The sequence below is a fragment of the Lynx rufus genome, unplaced genomic scaffold (genome assembly GCF_022079265.1).
Source record: "Lynx rufus isolate CCGP_SWC_20201006 ecotype Redwood Valley unplaced genomic scaffold, mLynRuf1.p SCAF_16, whole genome shotgun sequence".
In the NCBI taxonomy this organism is placed as follows: Eukaryota; Metazoa; Chordata; class Mammalia; order Carnivora; family Felidae; genus Lynx; species Lynx rufus.
In genome coordinates this window covers 40,049,268-40,075,758 of record NW_025814830.1, presented here as the reverse complement: position 1 = coordinate 40,075,758, position 26,491 = coordinate 40,049,268, and the positions used below count along the sequence as shown (strand labels likewise).

At 40.9% G+C, this 26,491-nt stretch overlaps 1 protein-coding gene across 8 annotated transcripts in view; it reads right to left on the bottom strand.

The window, feature by feature from the left end:
* Window positions 1-698: 698 nt before the first annotated feature.
* The window catches only part of ZFP90 (ZFP90 zinc finger protein), a 37,941-nt gene continuing 12,148 nt past the window's right edge, over window positions 699-26,491 (bottom strand). For 3 of the 8 annotated variants that reach the window (XM_047078649.1, XM_047078646.1, XM_047078648.1), the window contains 3 exons: window positions 8,239-8,365; window positions 7,805-7,900; window positions 2,665-4,527 (listed from right to left, as the gene is read on the bottom strand). In XM_047078649.1, the coding sequence (XP_046934605.1) occupies window positions 2,879-4,527; window positions 7,805-7,900; window positions 8,239-8,365 (1,872 nt within the window). In that variant the 3' untranslated portion in view covers window positions 2,665-2,878. The other 5 variants (XR_006961884.1, XM_047078651.1, XM_047078650.1 and 2 more) reach the window with 5 other exon arrangements.

Sequence of the window (26,491 nt, the reverse complement as noted above, 5' to 3'; positions counted from 1 at the left end):
CTCCTCTCTCTGGTAAGGAATTGGGCTCTAGGCAGTTCTAGAACTTCACCTTTCCAGCCTAGCAACACAAAATAAAAATGGTCCTGTCAAATCTATTTTGAAAATATTCTGGCAAAGGACTCTGGCTCAGCTAGGTAACAGACTTGCCCCTAGAACTATTACTGAGACCCAGGGATATCCTGACTTGTGTTCCTGTGGTCAGTACAGCAGAGATCTTACAAGAGAAAGAGGGAGGAAAAAGTTGGGCAAAGACAAGAGCTACCACAAGATCTAGAACAAAGAGTTGTAAGGATTAAATGAAATGATGGTTGGGGTGCCTGGGTGGCTCAGTAGGTTAAGCGTCTGACTTCAGCTCAGGTCATGATCTCACACTCTGTGAGTCTGAGTCCCATGTCGGGCTCTGCGCTGACAGCTCAGAGCCTGGAGCTTGCTTCAGATTCTGTGTCTCCCTCTCTCTCTGCCCCTCCCCTGCTCATGCTCTGTCTCTCTCTTGAAAATAAATAAAAACACTAAAAAAATAAAAAAATAAATGATGGTTATGAAATATTTCACACAATGTCTTTCTAGTAAACATTCAATAAATGGTACCTATTATTAACTCACCTGACTGTGATAAGATTAGCAGTCAATCCCTCCTTCTTGACACACCATGGTTTTAATCTTAGCCATGTTGTGAAAACTGAAAAAGACAAACTGACTCCCATTCAACTAAGAAGGCTATTTATTGAAATAATACAATGATGTTACAAGGATGCATTTCATGTGGCCTAAAAAGTTGGGTGTTTGTAAGTGCATGGTGCCTGGTTGCTGGAACTAGAGAATCCTCTGCTCAATCAACCACGCATACCATGAACATTCTGGGCTCCTTCACTATGAATGAAGATGTGCTGATATTCAGACACTGGGTGATCTAGGCCAAGCTCCACACACAAACCAGTGGTTTTCTTTGAGTCTTCTGGAACCAAGTCTTTATAAACTTTCATAAAGGTAGGATAGCACTCAACTGGTTACAATTTATGTCATTCTTGCAAACAGTCCTCTATGAGGATCCCCAATCGGCAGCAAATAAGCTCCTGATAAGAATGGTAGCCACTCAGTAGTGGAGGGTCTATGCAGGATTACCCATTGTCAAACTACGTATCAGACAACATGTGGTCTTGGCACTGTGTGTGTGTGTGTTTAAGTATGGAACATCACAAACAAGGTGTTTTTGAACAGTTAATGTCTTGGAAGAGCAGATTCTCATCTTGTTCCACTTATTGGGCTGGACACCACACATTTCAGCCCCCACGCACATTTTTCCTGCAAAGAATTATGAAGAATCATTGGGAGCTACCTCATGTGGTCCAGGATGAGACAAGGATGATGGATCCTGCTACTTGGCATGCAAAGAAGGCAGTAAGGAAGGCTTACCATCGCCACTACCCATATAACTCCATCTCATGATTCATCAGAGTGGGCAATTTTTATTATCTTAAAGGGGGAGAGGCTCTTGTGTGAAAGGGGTCAAAGTGCACACTTGCTTCCAAATTTCTCTCCACTGTTGGCACCATGAACAAACAAAGGTTTAGGAAATTCCTTTGGGATAGCCCATGGGAGGCATGAGAGAACATTAGGGATTGGAGTGGGCTATGGAAGCTTAACTTAGGCTTTACGGACAGAAGAGCAGCACTGAACTAAAAAAAGTAAAGGTCATTACATGGATTCCCTAAACTGATTTAAAGACAAATTTTATGACAATGGGTAATTACATTTATACTTCTCCACAGTAAAATTAATTTGGAGAAAATTTTCCCTGTTAGTCTTGTGTTGTTTTCCCATTGATCCAATATAGGAAGCTTGGAGCAGTGATTTTTCATGGGAGTGTCATAAAAAACAGAATAAGAGAATTTAATAGGTTTATGAAACTGACATATGTTAAAGTATAAATATTACACTTGGGAAAAGGCAAAAAGTCACTAGTAGTTGAACTATTCACAGCTTTTGTTAACATTTTGGTATGTAAGCCCCCAACAAGTTGTTTAAAATAGGCCCGTGACAAATGTGCATGTATTTTGTTGTCTCTTATGCTTTTATGAATTCCCAAAGTATCCAACTTGAGTGCTCATCAAATGTTTGTGCATCTGATTTATTTCAAAATTTACTTTAAAGCCCTCTGAATTCCAAAATACCTTTTCAGTGGACAGACCACTGAAAGATCCAGGCAAAAGAATCTTTTTTTTTTTTTGGAAAGGGCAAAAGATCCAGGAGATCTGCATTCTCCACCCAGCTTTGCCATCATAAGCTCTATCACACGGTGCAAACCACTTCACATCTTTGGCTTTTGGTTTCTTCATCTGTACAACGAAGTGGTTGAACCAGTTGATCTCATCCTTTGAATGATGAATTCCTGGGGGTGGAATTGGTTTCCATGTTGAATTTAAGTTAAAAGCTGCAGATGAATGCAGTTGTCAAGCAATTTTAAAAGTAAGTTTTGGTCATTACTGCAGGAGTTTTATTTATTAAAAAAGGCTGTAAACACAGTGACAAGTCAAACTGTTCAAAGTTGATGATCTCCTGCATAACTGTATTTAAACGCTTTATAAAGTCCAATACATAGGCATATCGTTTCCAACTGGTTATATATGATGTTTGTAGTTGTTTTTACAAAAGTCTGTAATCAGATTTGAGAATGTAGCTTCTATTTATTAAAAAACATGGTCTACTAGCATAGAGCTTTCTTCTCACACCACACACATGCACACGCGTGCGTGCGCACACACACACACACACAAATTCATTACATTCTCAAGCTTCCTCTCCATTAAGAATCTTCTGATACTGAATATGAACAATATTTTAGCTAAAATTTTCTGCACATTCCTTAATTTCAGGGTTTCTACAGTTTATTTCGTGTATGAATTCTCTGATGTTTAGTTAGCGCTGAGCTTCTACTGAAGTTTTTCCCGCATTCCTTACAAGCATAGGGTTTTTCTCCAGTATGAATTCTCTGATGATCATGCAGATTGGTTTTCTTTCGAAAGGCTCGCCCACATTCATTACATTCATAGGGTTTTTCTCCAGTATGAGTTCTCTCATGCTGAATTAGGGATGAACTTTGACTGAAGGCTTTCCCACAGTCAATACATTCATAGGGTTTCTCTCCAGTGTGGGTCCTCTCATGTTGAGTAAGTGATGAACGTCGACTAAAGGCTTCTCCACATTCATTACATTCATAGGGTTTTTCTCCAGTATGAATTCTGTGATGTTCTATGAAGCTTGTACTCCTTTTGAAAGCTTTTCCACATACATTACACTGATAGGGTTTCTCTCCAGGATGAGAAACAGGTTGTTGATTAAAGTTCTGCTCACATTCATAGGGGTTCTGTCCGGTATGGATCCTCTGATGATCAGTAAAGTCAGTGATGTGACTGAAGTCTTCCCCACAATCATTACAATGATAGGATTTCACTTCATTGACAGTGCTTTCATCTTGAGTAAGAGATGAGCTGTGCTTGAAATCTACACTGTAGTTATTGCTTTGGTAAGGTTTGCCTCTCTTATGAATCCTCATATGCTTATAAAGGGACGGGCTCTGACCAAAAGCCCTCCCACATATGCTACATTCAAAAGGTTTCTCTCCCGTATGAGTCCTTTCATGCTGGACAAGAGAAGAACATCTACTAAAGGCTTTCCCACACTCCTTACATTGGAAGGGTTTCTCTCCACTATGTGTCACCTCATGTTGAGTGAGGGATGTGCCATGCCTAAAAGATCTCCCACATAAATTGCATCGATAGGGTTTCTCTCCAGTGTGAATTCTCTGGTGTTGAACAAGGGAGGAGCTGCGCTGGAAGGCTTTCCCACAGAGACTACACTGATAAGGTTTCTCGCCGGTATGAGCGTTCTCATGCTGGCCAAGCGATGAGCTATGCCTGAAGGCCTTCCCACACACATTACATTCAAAGGGCTTCTCCCCAGTGTGAATTCTCTGATGCTCAGTAAGTTGTGTCTTCCAGAGGAAGGTTTTTCCACAGTCAGTACATTCATGGTGTTTCTTTCCAGGATAAATTCCCTGATCTGTACCATTGGGGCAAGCTCCCTCTCCTTTATGAGTTTTCTCATGTTTAGTAAGTGATGATCTATGAATAAAGGCTTTTCTACATTTATCACATTTATAAGGTTTCTTTTTTGCAAGGGTATTACTCTGATTAATTATATCTGAATTCTGTCCCAAATTGCTTCCAAGTGTATCACATTCACTAGGCCTTGAAGGAACATTCAGTTGTGTAACCAGAACTGTATTCAATCTGGGGTTTTCACCAAATTTATTTTGCTGAAAATTTTCTTCTGGTGTGATTGTTTTCTTCTGGGTGGATGCATCTGGCCCCAGATATCTTTTCCAGTTTTCCTGGTGTCTTTCTAACTGGCTACTAACATCCCAAGTGTTTTCAAATGTGGCACGTGAAAGGCCATCTGCACTACGGGATCCTTCAGATACACTCTGCTGTAGATGTGATGATTTGCCTTCAGGCCTGGTCTTCCAGTCTGAAAGAAATCCAAAGTGCAAAAGTCCCCTATTCCCTCCTATTGAAACAAACTGCTACAGTAGGAATAGGGAAATGAAAGAGATAAAAACTATTCATGATTCTGTCTTGAAATTAATCCAGGAGTTTGGAGAGAAGAGCCAAAATGAAGGAAAAGGAAGAGTAAAGAGAAGCGACAGTGCAGGTTGCAGAGCCAGAGCGCATGGCAAGTGTAGAATGAGGAAGCCCACCTAGGAGGGCTGGTTACGAAGTAAGGGAATAAGTGAGCATGAGAATGTTGGGCACAGATACTACTGGAATAAAATCATGGTATGTCTTGCAAGATCCTATCTGCTCTCCATGCTTCTTGTCCATTCTACAAATTATCCCCAAATCTGTCTTCCTAATACAGCCATTTCACAATTTCTTTAAAAGTTACCTCTGAGGCTCCAAATCTTTAAATCCTGCTGAGATGATCTGCAGCCACTGATGTAACTGAAATCATTCTTTGATATACTTGGAGATCAATGGCTTTACTTCACAAGCTGAAATAAAATAATATTTCTGGAGGCAAATCATCCTTGCCTTTACCATTAGGGCTGTGGTTTTTAGTCTGAGTTCTGGTTCCATACTATTCACCTCTCTTGACCAAAAAGGATTTTACTCTGCCTAATAAGTTGATCTCTAAACCCCTGTTTAACCTCAGAATACTAGTAACAGATAATTAATTAGTTTCTAGGTTCTAAGAATGGTAACTTTTAAAAACTAAGGGGAAGAAGGGTTCTGGGATGATGGAAATGTTCCATATCAAAATGAATTTGGATTAGATGGGTGAATGCATTTGTCAAAGTCAACTGGATGGTACTTAGAAGAGTTGTGTATCTTATTGTATGTACATTTTTCTTACCAAAAAAACATAAATACTGAATTCTGGTTAATGATACATATGAAGTATGCAGAAGTGAAATGTACTCGTGCCGGCAACGTAGTTGGAAATGCATCAAAAAGACAGACTGATAGACAGGTGAAGAATATGTAATAAAGCAAATATAATAAAATGTTAACAACTATAGAATCTTGGTGGTAGGTATACAGTGTTCACTGTATTGATTTTTTTTAACTTTCCACATGTTTGAAAATATTCACAGTAAAATGTTAGGAGGGAAAAAACCAACAACAAGGGACCCTAACCCCCCAAATTCCTTACCCTAAAATAACATTCAATTCTAATTTCCCAAGGACAGAAAATGCTTTGAATTTATTTTAGAATACTTCTCAGAGAGACATTCAAGAAATGCTTGTTGATATGAATGAATGAGAAAGTTCTCTCCCCAACCATATTCCAAAACAATCAAGTAATTCCTGACTACCTTCTATGTGCTCTGCAACACAGACAGAATACATAGACATATAACAGTTTCTTTCTCCATGCGTTTGAAATCTTACAAATAAGATTTAATCATCTGACGAAAAAGGAAAACCATCAGATGGTATATTTTTAAATCTGAGTTTGTGTAGTAAAGATGATATAAATGGTACTTGTGATCAGGGAAGGAAAAAATACACATATTAGTATATATTATGTTTATGGATAGACTCCTTGAACATAATATATACCTTTGGATAGGGAGAAAGCATTATCCAATGAGGGAAAGTGTACACTACTTACAGAAAACATTAAAAAGAAGTTCAACCCAAGTGAAGCTTGTTTTAGTGGGAACAAAAGAGAATACTGGAAGGTATGATAGGGGACCTTTAAAATGAGTGGGAGTTTCTATTTCCTATAATGAGCTACAGGGAGTGACCGCAAGAGCTTGTCAAAGGCGGGTGGTTTATGAAGATAAAACGTTAAAATCCAATATGGTCCACCCAGTGATGAGTAGAGAAACAAAACATGGTATGTCCATACAATGGCATATTATTCAGCAATACAAAGTAAGGAGGTACTAAAACATGCTACAACATGAATGAACCATGAAAATATTACACTAAGTGAAAGAAGCCAGTCACAAAAGGCTACATATTATACAATTCCATTTACATAAAATACCCAGAAATGGTAATCCATTGAGAGAAAAAGATTAATGGGTGCAGGGGTAGCGGGGAATGGAGAGTGCTTGCTAGTGGGTATAGGGTTTCTTTTCGGGTGCTGAAAATGTTCTGTAGTTAGATAATGAACTCAGTAAATATCTGAAAAACCATTACATTGTAAACTTTAAAAAGGTCAATTTTATGGTATGTAAATCATATCTCAAAAAAGCTAAGATTAAAAAAATCCAATATGGGTTATAAAAGAAAACATAGGGTGAGCAATTTCAACTGGGAATTCTAGTAATCTCCACCCAGGGCCTGGTTTAGGAGGAAAATAACCTGAATTGCAGGAAAACACTAAACTGACTGGGGTGTCTGGCCTGAGGGATTAGAAATCCAGTGGTTTCTAATGGGCAAAGTAGCAAAATGTGCTGGCTGGGGATGAAAGATGATTCAGACTTTAGGTATTTAATTGCATGGGACTTCTACATGGAGAGGTCCTGTGAGAAGGGAAAAAGGTGACCAGGGTAGAAGTAAGGATGACTTCTGAGTCCACAGTAGAGATTCAAGAGCTGTAACTACCAGAAGGCAGGTGCCCTTTTAAGGTGGTAACAAAGAAAGGGGAAGAAGTTGGAGAGCAGCCTCCTTAAGGCAGATTTGCAAACTCCTTACGGCAGTCAAAGACCAAAAGCCAAGAAATACTTAGCAAGCCAGGATACCAGGCGAGGATGATATTCCAGGAACTGCAGGGAGAGGCAATGAAGCAAACTGGCATAAAGGCATGATGGAAAGAAGATGGTACTACTCCCTAGACAGGTTTTGTAGGAGTACAGTCAGGGAGAGAAGTCTGACGGAAGTTATGAAAAGGCAGAGAATCAAGGCTGTGAGTATTTCCTACAAGTCTGGGGCCAGTGACAGTAAAAGCAGCAAGACTAAAGAAGACGGGAGTTCAATTAAAGTCTGAATGAGTAAGAAAAGGGATTGCTAATAATGAGAGACTGAGGAGAAGATAATCCAGCAATAGGGTGACAGTATAGGGAGAAATGGTATTCTGTATAGGACAAAGGGGCACGTTTTCCTCTAATGCCTGCCAGCAGCAGGAACACCCTATTGGAGAAGGGAGACAGAGAGAAGCGTCATCCAGGAGATGGTGCAGTCTCCTGCAGGTGTAGAAGCTCCCAAGGTACCAATTTGAAGGTGCTTCCCCCCTCCCTCAGCTGTGCCACTGTCTGTATTGATTCCTGCACGCCTGACTCCCCCTCGTTTACCTGGACAGAAAGGTCTTTGGATTTCTCCCTCTGATATCCATGGCTCTTCTCCTTGTTCCAATTTGAAGATCACCTCTGGCTTGGAAACTTGATATCCTGCTCATGGGTAAATACACAAGATTTGGTTGTTTGTGCAAGTGGACAAAGACCCCTCCTATAAGTCAGTACTAGTCCTTGATCGTCAGGAACTCTGAAGGAAAAAAAAGGTGCAACTTGAGGAGTCATGCAATCAAATGACCTATTTCCAGTTCTGCAAAAGAAAGAACTTCACTTAAAGAACAGTCTCAGAAAACTGTAAAGCTGAGTCCCAAAAGGGAGAACAAGCTCTAATGGTGAACATCCTCCTCACAGCCACCTGATCTACGAGCCCCACAACCTTAGCAAATGAGAGAGGAAAGACCTGCCAGTAGGCAAGATACTGAGTTGGTCCTTACCAAGAGAAACCAGGTGGCTATAGTTCTCCAGCATCACATCCCTGTACAAGCGCCTCTGAGCAGGGTCCACGTGGTGCCATTCTTCCTGGGTGAAGTCCACAGCCACATCTTTGAATGTCACGGATTCCTGTAGGATCACATTCCTGTTCAACTAGGGATCAACATCAAAAATGTTCCCATGGCAATATTGGGAATATACTGTAGGGTCATCAGGAACAGTGATCACACATTTGATACCCTGTGGGGGCAATGTTGGGTTAAACATACTAGATGTTTATGTAATTTCTTAAAGGATCCAGTATGGCAGGCAGGAAAGTCATGAGGGGCAGTATGTCCTGCAATCCCATATCCCTATTAGCTGTCTTGTTTTCCTGCAAAGCCAAGCCTTGTCATACAATCACCAATTCCTCACTGCCCATGCACTTCCTTTGTTAGAAAATCCAAATACAGCGGGGAGTAAAAACAACAGCCCTCCTTTACCCGCATCACCAATCCCACCATGCTCCCTAGAAATAATGACTGTTTAACAGTTGGGTATTGCTTTGAATTGCTTCATCCCTTTGATTCAAATCCCTTTGGATTGCTTCATAGTACTCCACATGCAAGTATCATAACATATTCTTGATTACAACCAACAGCACTCCATGCTACTGTGGAGAAGATCCAGATATCCCCACCACTTACTGGGCTCTAGCCAGGCTCACCTTGCTGATCCCTGAACACATCAAGCTTGTTTCTACCCTGGGCCTTTATGCTTGTTTCTCCCTCTTCCCCTAGGATCTCCATGTGGTTGACAACTAGTTACTAGTTATTCAGTCTCATCTTGAGCACAGGCCCCTCAGAAAAGCTGTCTTAGCACCCTCCAGTTTATTCTCCATCACATTACCACATTAATCTCTCCCCAAGCACAGCTATCTCTCATGGCCAAATCCCTGCCACCTGAACTCAGGAACCAAACACATTCAGGTAAAAAGTACTTGTACTTCTAACAATAATCTGCGATTAGCTTACTTGTTAGCTTCACTGTCTCCTCCACCATGAGCTCCACAGGAACAGGGACTTGATCTATCTTGATTGGTTTTATACCCAACACAGAGTGGATGCTTAAAAAATGTTTGGTGAGGGGCGCCTGGGTGGCTCAGTCGGTTGGGCGTCTGACTTCGAGTCAGGTCATGATCTCACAGTTCGTGGGTTCGAGCCCCGCATGAGGCTCTGTGCTGACAGCCTGGAGCATGCTTCAGATTATGTGTCTCCTTCTCTCTCTGCCCCTCCCCTGCTCATGCTCTGTCTCTCAAAAATAAATAAATGTGAAAAAAAATTTTAAAAAAAGCTTGGCGAATGAATAAATGGAACAGTCCCTGTTAGTAGACATTTGGATTATTTTCAGTATTTTGCTACTACAAACATCACTACAATAACTCCTTTGCATAAATATAGCTAGTAAGAATTGGAATTGCTGGGTCACAGGTCTTTTCCTGCTTCTTACCCCCTCCAATCATTTCTTCCTCACTACCCCAGTGAAGCTGTGCTGCCTGAGATCCCTTCAATCCGATACTCATGGACTGATTATAGTCTTGACTTACTAGGCCTTGTTAAACCATGTCACCATGCCCTATCTAAAATATTTCCTCTGGTCCTGGTTAGACTTCAAAAAAGTCTATATACTAAAATATGGTAAAGACAATTAGTGTGAAAAGACTTTGAAAGCAGAGCTGACTACAGCAGTGAAGGAAGGTTCAGCCTTACTTTGTATCCCCGCCCCCTGCCCCCCGCTGCGCTTAGCTACAGCTGAACTGGAGTTCTTTCAATTTCCTGGAGGGTACCATTCTCTCCCCACCTTCCCACCTGTCTTTTCTTTGCTAATTCTGTTTCATATTTCAGGTGCTGGTTAAAAGATCTTCAGTGAAGTCTTCTGATCCCCTACTGGAGGGCCAATCCTCTTATTATGTGCTTTAAGCATTTTGTATATCCACAATTATTCAAATAAACCTAATAATCCATTTAATACTTGTTTTCCTAGTTAGATCATGAGCATTATGAGGGCAGAGACTCTATCTTTTTTTTTTCTTTAACTTGAAAACACCAGTGTCCAGCAAGTGCCCGATTCATACTAAACTCTGGTTTCCTGACAGAGATTTGAACTTTACAGAAGACAGGAGTGGCCCCTTTTACTGAGTGAGGAACATGACCACATCCACACATACCACTCACTCATCTGTATCGTATTCTGGCTCAACACTGCAGCTGGGTCCCCGAGGGAACAAGGAAGTGCTGGAACACGAAACTTTTCTGACTGAGATCAGGGATCTGAATGGGCCAGGTAAGATGATACTCAATATTTACTAGGCACCTGGCTTTACCAGATGCACTATGGCAGGAAAAAAAAAAATGCAAATGAAAAACACTGCAGTCCTTGAATACATTCCAGTGTATTTTAAAATGTGCTATGTATTAGAGCACAATATGAGATGATACATAGTGAGGTACCACAGGCATTCAGAACACGAAAAACTGGGAAAGGGAGAGAAGCTTCAAGGCAGGCAATGTACTGAACCTGAATAGGCAGAAGTACCATTTGGACACGTGAAGGAAGTGGGAATCCAATCCAGGGATTACCAAGCTTGAAAGGGGAGGCTGGGCTTGAGACGGGCATGGGGAGCAAGGAAAAAGGGGTTGGATCAAGGCAAGGCAACCTAATTACAAGTTAGGTTGTGAGAAGTAACACCTTCTCCCCACTGCCTACTCTGTCCTGTAAACACACAGCCCGCTCTAGTTAGTAACAGGTGGTTATCAGCCAACCTGGACTCCTTTGCTCAACTGGCCCCCCTTATTTATTTACAGTTACTTACTTAATTAATTAAAGTAATCTCTACACCCAGTATAGGGCTCAAACTCATGACCCTGAGATCAAGAGTCACATGCTCCTTCTGACTGAGCCAGCCAGGAGCCCCCAGGTCCCTCCCTTCCCCTTCCCCTCTTTTCCTTTTCTTCTTTCTTTTCCCTCTTTCTTTTATTTTAAAAAATAAAAAAAAAAATTTTTTTTTTAACATTTATTCATTTTTGAGAGAGAGACAGAGTGTGAGCAGGGGAGAGGCAGAGAGGGAGAGAGACACAGAATATGAAGTAGGCTCCAGGCTCTGAGCTGTCAGCACAGAACCTGATGCAGGGCTCGAACTCACAAACAGTGAGATCATGACCTGAGCCAAAGTCACACGCTCAACTGACTGAGCCACCCAGGCACCCCATTCCTTCTTTCTTTCTTAAAGTTTATTTATTTTGAGAGAGAGACAGAGAGAGAGAGAGAGAGAGCAACGCCTTTTTAAAATTAAAGAATTTAGGGGCGCCTGGGTGGCGCAGTCGGTTAAGCGTCCGACTTCAGCCAGGTCACGATCTCGCGGTCCGTGAGTTCGAGCCCCGCGTCGGGCTCTGTGCTGATGGCTCAGAGCCTGGAGCCTGTTTCCGATTCTGTGTCTCCCTCTCTCTCTGCCCCTCCCCCGTTCATGCTCTGTCTCTCTCTGTCCCAAAAATAAATAAACGTTGAAAAAAAAAAAAATTTAAAAAAAAAAATAAAATTAAAGAATTTAAAAATTAACAAGGTTATCATGAAGTATCAAGTATTTCGTCTTCCTCATGTTGACATAAAAGGTCCAAAGAACTAGAAACAGCATATACTAACTTGAGAAGACTCAATTGCCTGGGCCTGTAAAAAGTGGCACATTAATAATGTATAATATCCCTTGGGTAAATCACAGACCTCCTGCTCCAATCTTCTTGTCTATAACATGGGCTCCCTGAACTAAAGATACAGGAGTTTTAAGAGCAGAAGGGTGAAAGGTCACTTCCAGCTGTACAGGACAACACTTGTAAATACAGAGAGCCCTCCAACTCTAACATGTGCCAACTCTGGAGGAGAAATCTGCTCAAATTCTAACTCAGGAAACTTTGTAACTTAGAAACTTTGCAAAGCTGAAAACCAGAGAACAGCAGCTAGTAAGTAAAAACAATCAAATTTATAAAAACGACTCCCTCTGCGACCAAAGTTAATTTGGAACACATTACATCTGCTAAGACATAGTGCAAGGTTTTCACTCAAGTACTCAGTGCTCTCTGATATCAGGCCAATAATAGTTTGGTAAACTGGGTTAACAGCGTATCTAACAATTGAGCCTGGAGAGAAGAAACTATTCACTGTTAGCCTTTACACACACAGATGCCCTACTTAGGCTAAGGGCATCATCTATTGCATCCTAACTGAAAACCCGGACCTCATCCTTGACTTTTCATTTTTCCTTTACGCCCTGGAATCCCCAAGAGCCTCAAAAACATCTATCTATAGTCCCTCCCCTTCACTTATCAAATCCTGCTCAAATCCTCCCCTGCCAATGATGCCATTAAGCCAGGAAGTAACTTTCTAGATCTATGCTAATATGGTAGCCACCGGAAACATGCGCACTACTGACACTTGTAATGTGGCAAATTCAAATTGGGATATGTGGCAAGTGTAAAATACACATTGGATTTCAAAGACTTAGCACCAAAATAAAGAAATAAATAAAATGCCTCATTAATAATTTTAAAATATTGATTCATATAGAAATATTTCAGTTATATTGGGTTAAATAGTATGTGTTACTAAAATTAATTTCACCTATTTCTTTCTACCTTGTGACTACTAGAAAGTTTTATTTTATTTTATTTTATTTTTTAATTTTTTTTTCAACGTTTATTTATTTTTGGGACAGAGAGAGACAGAGCATGAACGGGGGAGGGGCAGAGAGAGAGGGAGACACAGAATCAGAAACAGGCTCCAGGCTCTGAGCCATCAGCCCAGAGCCCGACGCGGGGCTCGAACTCACGGACCGCGAGATCGTGACCTGGCTGAAGTCGGACGCTTAACCGACCGCGCCACCCAGGCGCCCCAACTACTAGAAAGTTTTAAATTAAATATGTAGTTTATATTTCTTTTGGACAGTGCTGTTCTAGACTGTCCTAGCTCTCCACCTCAGCCACTCTCCAATTGAATCACCTTTCTCTCTTGGGGGGAGACGGTGGACTATGAGGATTTTAGGCTTGCCTCGTCCTGTGGATATACCTAGATAACATCCACATCTGTGTAAGTAATCCACAAAACGACCTAGAGACTGGCAGAATAGACTCTCCACAGCGAAATGTAGAAAAGAGTAGGAAGGGCAAAGACTGGTGAAGGGCCAAATCGATCTGTGGGACAGTATACAGGAGGGAGTGACAATGTGGGCATGGAGAGGACAGATGCAGACCTCCACCTGAGTTACCCCAGGCACACAGGACTGCCACTGGGAAGATGAGTCCCTATAACATTTGGCTTTGAAAGCCAGAAGAGCCTAACTTTGAGAGTTGCTACAATAAGTGGGGGCTTGGCACATAGAACTAAATATCAGTGGGTTCGCTCTGGAAGAGCCAGACAGGGTGACAGGAAACTGAGTGCCTGCCCTAAAAAGAGCACAACAAACAGCCCCACTGAGATAAACCATAGAAGCAGCAGTTTGGAAAACACCTGGGGTATAGGGACAGGAGATTTATTCGCTAATCTCAGGGCATGTGCTGGAGGAGCAGGGATCTTTGGGAGATTTCTCCAAGAACAAAAGAGCTGGAGGGCACCACTTCCCTCTCCCACTCCCCAGCCTGGATTCACCCAAAGCAGTGCCACAAGCCTGGCAACGTGCAAACAGCCCCAACAGGGGCCAGCACCACTCCAAAGTTACTCATACCCCAGAGAAAGGGGAAAATAACCACACCCACCAGTCCCAACTGTGGCCCCAGCAGTGGGCTGGGGGCTGACAATGGGTCTGACTGTAGGCCCCGCCCATCAACAAAAGCTTCTCAGGGAACACCACCACAACACCAGGAAAGCACCCTGCAATTCCGTGCTACCACTACCAAAGCTCTGGCAAATGCTTGGCATGACTCAACTCAAGCTCAAGGCAGCCCCAGACAGGCCTGCTAACAACAGAGCGACTAAACTCTTCCCACAACAGGCAAAGAAAGTCCAGACAACTGGACTGAAGGTTAAACAGGGCTTAGCCACAACAATGGGGCACACAAACACACACAGGAGACACCCCTCAAGTGCCAGGTTCTGATGAACAAGGGATAGTGCACTGCAGGGCACTAAAGAACCTCTTCTTCATAAGGCCACTACTTTCAAGAGTAGAAGACAGGGGCACCTGGGTGGCTCAGTCAGTTAAGTGTCCAACTTTGGCTCCGGTCATGATCTCACAGTTCTTGAATTTGAGCCCCATGTCGGACTCTGTGCTGACAGCTCAGAGCTTGGAGCCTGCTTCAGATTCTGTGTCTCCCCTCTCTCTGCCCCTCCCCCACTTGCTCTAGTTCTCTCTCTCTCTCACACACAAAAATAAGTATTTTAAAAAATTAAAAAGACAAAAATAGAAAATAAAAAAGAGTAGAAGACATAGCTGACTTTCCTAACACTGAAACAGTCACAGAGAATTAGACAAAATGAGGAGACAGAGAAATGTGTTCCAGATGAAAGAACAAGACAAAATCACAGCAAGAGACCTGAATGAAATGGAGATAAGGAATATGCCTGATACAGAATTTAAAGTAATGGTCATAAAGATACTCACTGGACTCAAGAAAACAGTGGAGAACTTCAATGAGACCCTTAACAAAGAGAAACCATAAAAAAGAACCAAGCAGAGATGATGAACTCAAATAACAGAAATTAAAAATACACTAGATAGAATAAAGAACAGAATAGTGAAAGCGGAAGAATGGATCAGCAACCTGGAGGACAGGTAATGAAAAGCAATCAAGCTGAAAAGGAAGAGAGAAAAAAAAAAAGATAAATGAAAACAGACTTAGGGAACTCAGCAACACCATCAACCAAAATAACATTCACATTACAGAGATCCCAGAAGGAGAAGGGAGAGAAAAGGGAGCAGAAATTTTTTTTGAAGAAAGAACAACCAAAAACTTCCCAAATATTTCCCAAATCTGAGGAAGGAAACAGAAATCCAGATCCAGGAGGCACACAGAGTCCCCCAAAAAATCAACCCAAAGAGGTCCACAAAAAGACACATAGTAATTAAAATGGCAGGGGTGCCTGGGTGGCTCAGTTAAGTGTCTGACTCTTGATTTTAGCTCAGGTCATGATCTTAAGGTTTGTGAGTTCGAGCCCAGTGTCAGGCTCTGCGCTATTGTGCAGAGTCCACTTGGGATTCTTTCTCTCCTTCTCCCCTGCTTTTGTATGCACACTGCTCTCTCTCTCAAAATAAATAAATAAACTTTTATTTATTTAAATAAATAAATAAACAAACAAACAAAGTAAAATGGGAAAAAGTAGTAATGAGGAGAGAATTTTAAAAGCAGCACAAGAAAAGATAACAGTTACATACAAGAGAAACCCCATAAGGCTATCAGCTGATTTTTCAGCAGAACCTTTCCAAGCCAGAAGGGACTGGCATGATATATTCAAAGAGCTAAAAGAAAAAAATCTGCAGCCAAGAAAACTCTATCCAGCAAGGCTATCATTCAGAATAGAAGGAGAGGTAAAGGGTTTTCCAGAGAAACAAAAGTTAAAAGAATTCATGACCACTAAACCAGCCCTACAAGAAATGTTAAAGGGGACTCTTTGAGTGGAAAGGAAGGACCATAAGTCGGAGTAAAGAAAAGTAGAAAGCCCAAAAGCAGTAAAAATCAGTATATGTCTAAAATGAGTCAAGGGAGGGATACCTGGGTGGCTCAGTTGGTTAAGTGTCCAACTTTGGCTCAGGTCATGATCTCATGGTTCATGGGTTCGAGCCCTCTGTCCGGCTCTGCGCTGACAAACTCAAGAGCCTCAGTGCCTCAGATTCTGTGTCTCCCTCTCTCTCTGCCCCTCCCCCACCTTGTGCGTTCACCCTCTTTCTCTTTCAAAAATAAATAAACTTCAAAAAAATGAGTCAAGAGAGTCACAAAATAAAAGGATGTAAAGTATGTCACCATATGCCTAAAGTGTTGGGGGCAGAGGAGTAAAGAATGGGTTAAAACTTTGGTGACTACTAATATGGACTGCTACATGCATAAGATTTTATATACAAACCTAATAGTAACTACAAATCAAAAACCAGTAACAGATATGCAGAAAATAAAGAGAAAGGAATCCATGTTTGTCACTAAAGAAAGCCAGCAAACTCAGAGAAGAGAACAAGGGAAGAAAGGAACAGAGGAGAACTACAAAAACAACCATAAAACAAGGAACAAAATGCAATACATACCTATTGATAATTACTTTGAATGTAAATGGACTAAATGATCCAATCAAAAGATATAGGGTAACACAATGGATAAAAAGCAAGGCCCATCTATATGCTGCCTACAAGAGACTCATTTCAGACCTAAAGACATGCAGATTGAAAGTGAAGGGATGGGAAAGCATCTATCATGCCAACAGAAGTGAAAAGAAAGCTGAGGTAGCAATACTTATATTGGACAAAATAGACTTTAAAACAAAGACTGCAACAAGAAACAAAGAAGGACACTATAGGGGCGCCTGGGTGGCTCAGTCAGTTGAGCGTCCGACTTCAGCTCAGGTCACGATCTCACAGTCCATGGGTTCGAGCCCCAAGTCAGGCTCCGTGCTGACAGCTCAGAGCCTGGAGCCTGCTTCAGATTCTGTGTCTCCCTCTCTCTCTGCCTCTCCCCTGCTCATTCTCTGTCTCTGTCTGTCTCAAAAATAAATAAAAACATTAAAAAAAAAAAAAGGACACTATATAATCATAAAGGAGACAATCCAACAAGATATAACAATTATAAATATTTATGCACCCAACATGAAAGCACCCAAATACATAAAGCAGCTTGAACAAACATAAAGGAAATAATCAAGAGTAATACAATAATAGTAGGGGACTTTAACACTCCCCTTACATCAATGGATAGATCATCAAAACAGAAAATCAACAAGGCAATAGTGGCTTTGAATGACACATTGGACCAGATGGATATAACAGATATATTCAGAACATTCCATCCTGAAAGAGCAGAATACATATTCTTCTCAAGTATATGTGGAACATTCTCCAGAACAGATCGTATGTTAGGCCACAAAACAAGTCTGAACAAATTCAAAAAGAATGAAGGCATACCATGCATCGTTTTCAACCACAATGCTATGAAACTAGAAATCAACCACAAGAAAAGATCTGGAAGAAACACAAACATATGGAGGTTAAATAACACGCTGCTAAACAATCCAATGAAACCAAGAAATCAAAGAGGAAATAAAGAAATGCATGGAGGCAAATGAAAATGAAAACACAATGGTCCAAAATCTTTGGGATGCAGCAGAAATGGTTCTAAGAGGGAAGTTAGAGGGATACAGGCCTGTATCTTTCTCTCAAATGTTGCCTCCTGCCATACACCCCTTGCTCCTACTACATGGACTCTTTGCGCTTATAATATCATTTTCTTTGGAGTCTCCTTGTCTTTGCACATCTTATTCTGACCACCATGTACTTTCTTCCCTCGGCTCTATAGGAAAAATTCCTACTCACCTTTCTAGAACCAGTTCAATGATGCCTTCCCTCATGAAGCTTTTCTGGAAAAGCTCCCTGCCTCCCCCTTCAGCATTTGGTCCACATCTCCATTTTAGAACTGTAGTTGTGTTGATGCTTTTTTAAGCAAATATGCTTTTCTTTTTTTTATTTTTTATTAAGTAATCTCTATCCCCAAAATAGGGCTTGGACTCATGACCCCAAGATCAAGATCTGTATGCTCTACTGACTGAACCAGCCAGATGCCCCTAGTACTGTAGTTGTTTATTCACATTGTTCTCCCTCAACATTTTCTCAAACTCCTTTTCATTTCTGTATCTCTAAAACCAAGCACGTTGGAATCGTCCAGAATCATGGGGGCAAGTGACAAAACCTGCCCATGCATGCATGGAGACCTCTGCTAAAAAATTTTTAAAAACTCCTCAGGTGATTCATTATCAAAGAGCAATAGCTAACATTCAGTGAACATTCACCACAGGCCAGGCACTGAACTTGGGTCATTTACATGCACCCTCTCACTAAATTTCCTCATTGAAGCCCTACTGCTGCCCCAAAGGAAGCAGGTACCTTCTGCTGACAAGTTATGAAGTGTGGGCCTAGTCAAGAACCATGCCTGGCACAGAGTAGGTATTCCACTGCTGAGTGAACAAATACAGAGTCTGGGTCATTCTTAAGGAAAATGAGGAGATTTTGAGGCTCCCCAAAAAATCAGGTGAATTAAATTCTTGGAAAACAAAAAGCAGCATTAAGAGCCAAATTCAAAAGCTGGTTCCTCTTAAATACCAGCCAAACAGAAAGAGTTTTGAGAAATCTAGTATATCAAAGAAACAACTGGGGCACCTGGCCAGCTCCATCAGTGGAGTGTGTGACTCTTGATCTCAGGGTTGTGAGTTCTAGCCCCACATTGGATGTAGAGATTACTTAAAAATAAAATCTTAAAACAAAAAGAAACAATAACAAAATAAATGACTTTAAAGGGAATAAACAAACCCATAAAATATATAGCAGGTATTAAGAAATGTGAAAAATCTTAATGAAGTGGGTAATTTTTAAATTTTAAATCACCAGTGTTGACAGAAAAAAACCTTAATAATTGAGGAAGAAACAGAGCAAACTGTTCCCAATTATCCTTTCCATTAAAAATCCTAGATCTAAATGTTTTATAGGGTAAATTCTTTCAAAAGGCAGAAAAAGATAATAAGCAATCTGAATGCTTCTGTAAGTTCAGGATAAACAGATCACCAAAACCTGTAGTAGATCTTTCTCACTCTAAGGGCTATTTCACTTAAGAATACAGATGCAGGGGTGCCTGGGTGGCTCCGTTGATTAAACATCTGACTTCAGGTCAGGTCATGATCTCACAGTTTGTGGGTTTGAGCCCCACGTTGGGCTCTCCGCTTTTCAAGTAGAACCCATTATAGATCCTGTTTCCCTCTTCACTGCCCCTCCCCTGTTTGTGCTCTGTCAAAAATAAATTAAAAAAAAAAAAAAGTGGTTTTTTTTTTAAGATTTCCTTTAAAAAATACAAATGCAAATACTTTTTAAAAAAAATTTTATTTACTTAGGGAGAATATGCACAAAGGGGAGGGGCAGAGGGAGAGGGGGAGAGGGAGAGGGAGAGGAGAGAGGGGGAGAGGGAGAGAGAGAGAAAGAGAGAATCCCGAGCAGACTCTGCACTGACAACATGGAGCCTGACTCCAGGCTCAAACTCACGAATTGGGAGATCATGACCTGAGATGAAATCTAGGGTCTAGAAAGTAAGCCATTCAGGCACCCTGCAAATAATTTTTTTAATTGTATTTTCAAAAAAAACAAAAACAAAAAACTATCCACCGTAACCAATTTTATCCCAGTATTATTTGTAATTGTAAAAATTTTAGAAAACAACCTAATGCTGAGAAAATGGTTAAAAAATTTTAGTATGCTCGGGGCGCCTGAGTGGCTCAGTCGGTTAAGCGTCTGACTTCGGCTCAGGTCATGATCTCACGGCTGGTGAGTTCGAGCCCTGCGTCAGGCTCTGTACTGTCAGCTCGGAGCCTGGAGCCTGCTTCAGATTCTGTGTCTCCTTCTCTCTCTGCCCCTCCCCTACTTGTGCTCTGTCTCTCTCTCTCAAAAATAAATAAATGTAAAAAAAAAAAAAAATTAAAAAAAAAATTTTAGTATGCTCATGGAAATCAATATAAAACAGGGGCACCTGGGTGATTGTATGGAATCACCATACATCGCCATTGAAAGTGATTTTTAGGGTCACCTGAGTGGCTCAGTCACTTGAATATCTGACTCTTGACTTTGGCTCAGGTCATGATCCCAGGGTCACAGGATCAAACCCAGAGTCAGGCTCCACACTGGAGCTCGCTTAAGATTCTTTCTCTCTTTCTGCTCCTTTACCCTGCTCTCTCTCTCATTCTCCCTCTCTTTCATGTTAAAAAAAAAAATGATTTTTAAAAAAACATAAAGGGGTCACCTGCGTGGCTCAGTTGGTCTGACTCTTGATTTCAGCTTTGGTCATGATCTCAGGGTCGTGCAGGGTATGGAGCCTGCTTAAGATTGTCTCCCGCTCCTTTTCCCACCACTTGTGCACTCACACTCTATCTAAAAAAAACTAAATAAGTAAATAAAACAAAATAAAACTCTTTATAAAAATTATATGAAATTTAGGGGTGCCCGGGTGGCCCAGTCAGTTGAGCATCTGACTCTCGACTTTGGCTCAGGTTATGATCCCAGGGTCATGGGATTGAGCCCTGCGTCAGGCTCCAGGCTGAGCATGGAGCCTGCTTAAGATTCTCTCTCTTTCCCTCTGCCACTCTCCACCACCCCTGGGAAAAAAAACTTACAATAAAACCTTGGATTGCAAGTAACTTGTGCAAGTGTTCCACAAGATGAGCAAACATTTCTAATAAATTTTAACTTGATAAACGAGTGATGTCTTGCAATACAAGTAGTACGTGATCACATGATCACAAGTGAGCCAATGGTTCTTCTCTTTCTCTCTCTCTGTGGGATTGTGGGTGATAGTCAATGCAATGTCACATTTCCATGAAATCCTCAAAAGGAGGCAAAAGCAAGTGTCATTGGATAAGTTCCTTGTTAAAGTTGCACAAACTTTCTTGCTTCCCTCACACCAGCCACAAAGGTTTTCAAAGATAAGTGCAGGTTAATTTATTTTTTTTTAAATTTTGTATTTTATTATTCTGTATTGTAATCATTTTTATATGAAACTATTTCAGTTGTGGAACGAATCCTCTGAGTTTCCATTATTTCTTACAAGGAAATTCGCTTTGATATTAAGTGCTTTGGATTACAAGCATGTTTCTGGAACGAATTATGCTCACAAACCAAGGTTTTACTGTAGATGAAATTTAAAATGTTTTCATTGAAAATGTTTAAGGGAAAAACATGCATTAAGGAGAAAAGAAGGAAATTTATTACAACAAATACAGAGGTGCTAAAGAAGGATGACAAATGACTCTTTTCTGTTAAAAAGTCTATGTTAGGGAGGAGTCAAGAGGAGTCAGGCAGAGGAGTACGGAGACCCTAGGCTTGCCTCATCCCTCGAACACAGCTAGATAAATATCAAATCATTTTGGGGGTATCTGGGTGGCTCTGTCAGTTAAGTGTCCAACCCTGGATTTTGGTTCATGTCATGATCTCAGTTTGTGAGACTGAGCCCCGCATCAGGATCTGCACTGACAGCATGGAGCCTGCTTGGGATTCTCTCTTTCTCTCTGCCCCTCCCCCACTCCCTCAAAATAAATAAATAAACTTTAAAAAGATATATCAAATCATTTTGAACGTCCAAGAAATTGATCTGAGGATTCAGAGAGTAAAAATGCACAACTAGAGCTGAAAAAAACCTACCACATTGTGGAAAGTAGTAACTGCAAAGAGTTGATTTGGGGAGGAAAAGAGCTCTAGGTGCTGCAATGGGGAAGGAACCCTGATCGCAGAGAGAAAAGCACGAGAGACAGAAAGAGACAGAAGAAAGAGTGAAAGTGCACGTGGGGAACTGCATAAGAAAAACTCTTTCCCCAAAACCACTGCCTTGGGAAAGGAGAGGGGCTCAATACCACAAGTTTGAGTGCAGAGTCTGAAGTTTCAGAGGTTTGCACCATCACCAGAATCTCACTTGGCAGGCTGAATTGTGGTCTGGTGGGGAAGGAGAGCAGAGACACAGAGCAAGCACCATGGTCTGAAGATCCCCTGGATCACATGGGGAGAAGCAGTTATGCTGCTTCAAGTGCATTTGGGAGAGGTGGCACAGTCTCTCTGGGGGCAAAAGATCTGGCAGGTGCCACTGAGCTGCTCCATTTGCTAACATAGCATAGGATGCTAGCTGAGGGCAGCAAGCCTTGGTGCCAGCTTTCTGCTGTGCTTTACATTTTTTTTAAGTTTATTTATTTATTTTGAGAGAGACAGTTTGTGTGCAGGAAGGGCAGAAAGACAGGAGAGATAATCCCAACCAGGCTCCACACTGTCAGTGCAAGGAGCCCAATACAGGTCTTGAACTCACAAACTAGGAGATCATGACCTAAGCTGAAATCAAGAGTCATGCTCAAACAACTGAGCCACCCAGGTGCCCCTCTGCTGTGCTTTACTATAAATAATGAACTGCTGTGCATTTGTATAACCCATTTCTGCAACAAGCTGGCACCGGCCAGTCTTGCAGAGCAAGACCCTCCTCTAGAGGATCAGCATGGGTACTCCCTGCGCAATCTCTAAAATGTGGAGCTTTGAAACTCAGCCAATGCACCTGAGATAAAACACAGAAGTGCTGTGGCCTGTCAGGTGGACAGCTCAGATACAGGCAGGATGAAGTTGGGGATCTGGCAGAAGCCAGCCACACAAGAAAGGTGATTGTTTGCTCTCCTGTGAGGGCTTCCTGAAGAGTGGTGGGTGTGAGCTCCTCGCTGGGGGAAAAGGGAGCCAGGTGACACAATTTTCACCCCACCCATCAGCAATGATCAACTTCAGTGAGCAAAACAGCACCACCAAGGGAGGCTAGAGTCATTTACACCAACCCCTGCCCCCTGTGCCCTGCAGGTGCATCTCCACTAGGGCAAGTCAGCCTGAATCAGTGCAGCAGCCTGCACCTCCAGAAGATAAGCATAAACCCTCACATGCACAAGTTTACTGATCATAGAATGTTACAAAGCTTCAGCTCTAGGGGAAATATTTCCCACTCTTCTTGGGATACAGAAAAAGCAATTTTTAATATTTAAAAAAAATTTTTAAATTTAATGTTTTATATGTTACTTATTTATTATTATTATTTTTTTTGATCTAGCTCCTTTTAACAAGGAGACCAAAACACACCTAGGATCTAGCTTCCTTTTTTGTTTTGCTTTGTTTTTTGACCTGGACAATATGAGAAGACAGGAATTCACCCAAAAGAAAAAACAGGAAGAAGTGAAGGCATGGGATTTAATAAATACAGATGTAAGTAAGATGTCTGAACTAGAATTTAAAACAACAATTATAAGGATACTAGCTGGGCATGAAAAAAGCATAGAAGACACTAGAGAATCCCCAACTGCAGAGATAAAAGAACTAAAAACTAGTCAGGATGAAATTAAAAATACAATAATGGAGATGCAAGCTCAAATGGATGCTGTGATAATGAGGATGGATGAAGCAGAGGAACGAATCAGTGATAACAGAAGATAAAATTATGGAAAATAATGAAGCTGAAAAGAAGAGGGAAAGAAAGGTATTGGGTCAAAATGCAGACTTAGGGAACTCAGCAACTCTTTAAAGCGTAATAACATTTGTATTATAGGAGCCCCAGGATGAAGAGAGAGAAAAAGGGGCAGAAGGTTTATTTAAGCACATTATAGTTGAAAACTTTCCTAAACTGGGGAAGAAAACAGACATCAAAATCCAAAAAGCACAGAGAACTCTCATTAAATTCAACAAAAGCAGCCATCACAGGGGCGCCTGGGTGGCTCAGTCGGTTGGGTGTCCGACTTCGGCTCAGGTCATGATCTCACCGTCCATGGGTTCGAGCCCTGCACTGGGCTCTGTGCTGACAGCCCAGAGCCTGGAGACTGCTTCGGATTCTGTGTCTTGCTCCCTCTCTCTGCCTCTCCCCCGCTCAAGTTCTGTCTCTGTCTCTCTCAAAAATAAATAAATATTAAAAAAAAATTTTTTAAAGCAGCCATCACCAAGACATATCATAGTCAAATTCATAAAATACACAGTTAAGGAAAGACTCCTGAAAGCAGCAAGGGAGAAAAAGTACTTAACATACGAGGGAAAACAGATCAGGTTTGCAGAAGATATGTCCATAGAAACATGCCAGATCAGAACGGAGTGGCAGGATATATTCAATGTGCTGAATGAGGGTAATATGCAGCCATGAATACTTTATCCAGTAAGAATGTCATTCAGAATAGAAGAAGAGAGGGGCACCTGGGTGGCTCAGGCAGTTAAGTGTCCAGCTCTTTGTTTCAGCCCAGGTCATGATCTCATGGTTTTGTGAGTTCAAGTCCTGTGTTGGGCTCTGCTCTGGCAGCATGGAGCCTGCTTGGAATTCTCTGTCTCCCTCTCTCTTTGCTCCTCTCCCACTCACACAGTCTTTCTCTCTCAAAATAAATAAACTTAAAAAAAAAAGAGAGAGGAAGAGATACAGAGTTTCCCAAACAAAAACTAAAGGAGTTCATGACTACTAAACCAGCCCTACAAGAAATATTAAAGGGGACCCTATGAGTGGGGGGGAAGAAAAGGACCAAAAGTAACAAAGACTAGAAAGGAACAGAGAAAATCACCAGAAACGCTATTTTTATAGGTAATACACAGGCACTAAATTCATATCTATCAATAATCACTCTGAATGTAAATGGACTAAATGCTTCAATCAAAAGACAAAGGGCATCAAAATGGACTAAAAAACAAGACCCATCTATATGGTGCCTATATGAGATTCATTTCAGACCTAAAGACACCTGCAGATTGAAAGTAAAGGATGATGTAAAGGACGGAGAACCATCTATCATTCTAATGGAAGTCAAAAGAAAGCCATACTTTCATCAGACAAAATTGACTTTAAACCAAAGACTGTAATAAGAGATGAAGAAGGGCATTACACCATAATTAAGAAGATCTAACAATTATAAATGTTTATTTCCCCAACTTGGGAGAACCCAAATATATAAATCAATTAACAAACATAAAGAAATTTATTGATAATAATACAATAATAGTAGGGAGCTTTAACACCCCACTTAAAGTAATGGACAGGGCATCCAAACAGAAAATCATCAAGGAAACAATGGCTTTGAATGACACACTGAACCGGATGGAACTTAATAGGTATATTCATAACATTTCTTCCTAAAGCAGAACACACATTCTTTTCAAGTACACACAGAACATTCTCCAAATAGACCACATACTGGGTCACAAAACAGCCCTCAACAAATATAAAAAGATTGAGATCATACCATGCATATTTTCAGACCACAATGCTATGAAACTTGAAGTCAACACAAGAAAAAATTTGGAAAGACTACAAATACATGGAGGTTAAAAAACATCCTGCTAAAGAATGAGTGGGTTAACCAGGAAATTAAAGAAGTAAAAAAGTACATGGAAGCAAATGAAAATGAAACCACAACAGTCCAAAACCACTGGGATGCAGGAAAGGCAGTCCTAAGAGAGAAGTAAGTGGCAACAATACAGGCCTACATAAGAACCAAGAAAAATATCAAATACTCAAGTTAACTTAACACTTAAAGGAGGTAGGAAAGGAATAGCAAATAAAGCCTAAAGCCAGAAGAAGGGAAATAATAAATATTAGAGCAGAAATAAACGATATAGAAACAAACAAATGAACAAACAGAACATATCAATGAGACTAAGAGCTGGTACCTTGAAAGAATAAAATTAATAAACTTCGGGCACCTGGGTGGTTGAGTCAGTTAAACATCTAACTCTTGATTTCAGTTCAGGTTATGATTTCATGGTTGTAAGACTGAGCCCCACATAGGGCTCCATGCTGGGTGTGGAGCCTGCTTAAGATTCTCTCTCCCTTCTCCCTCTGCCCCTCCCCCACTCATGTGAACACTCCCCACTCTCTCCCAAAAATAAATAAATAAATAAATAAATAACCCCCTAGCCAGACTTTTCAAAAAGAGAAAGGAGTCAAATAAATAAAATCACAAATGAGAAGATCATAACCAATACCACAGAAAAACAATTACAAAAGAATGTTATGAAAAATTATACACCAACAAACTGGGCATCTGGAAGAAATGGACAAATTCCTAGAAACATACAAACTACCAGAACTGAAATAGGAAGAAATACATAATTTGAACAGACCCATAACCAGAAAAGAAATGGAATCATTAATCAAAAATCTCCCAACAAACAATACTACAGAGCCAGGTGGCTTCCCAGGGAAATTCTATAAGGCATTAAAAGAAGAGTTAACACCTATTCTTCCTAAACTGTTCCAAAAAATAGAAATGGAAAATTCCAAACTCATTTTACAATGCCAGTATTACCTTGATTCCAAAACCAGACAAAGACTCCACTAGAAAGGAGAATTACAGGCCAATATCCTTGATGAACATGGATGCAAAAATTCTCAACAAGATACCAGGAAATCAAATCCAACAGTACATTAAAAAAATTATTCACCATGATCAAGTGGGATTTATTCCTGGGCTTCAAGGGTGGTTTAATATTCACAAATCAATGCGATATATTACATTAATAAA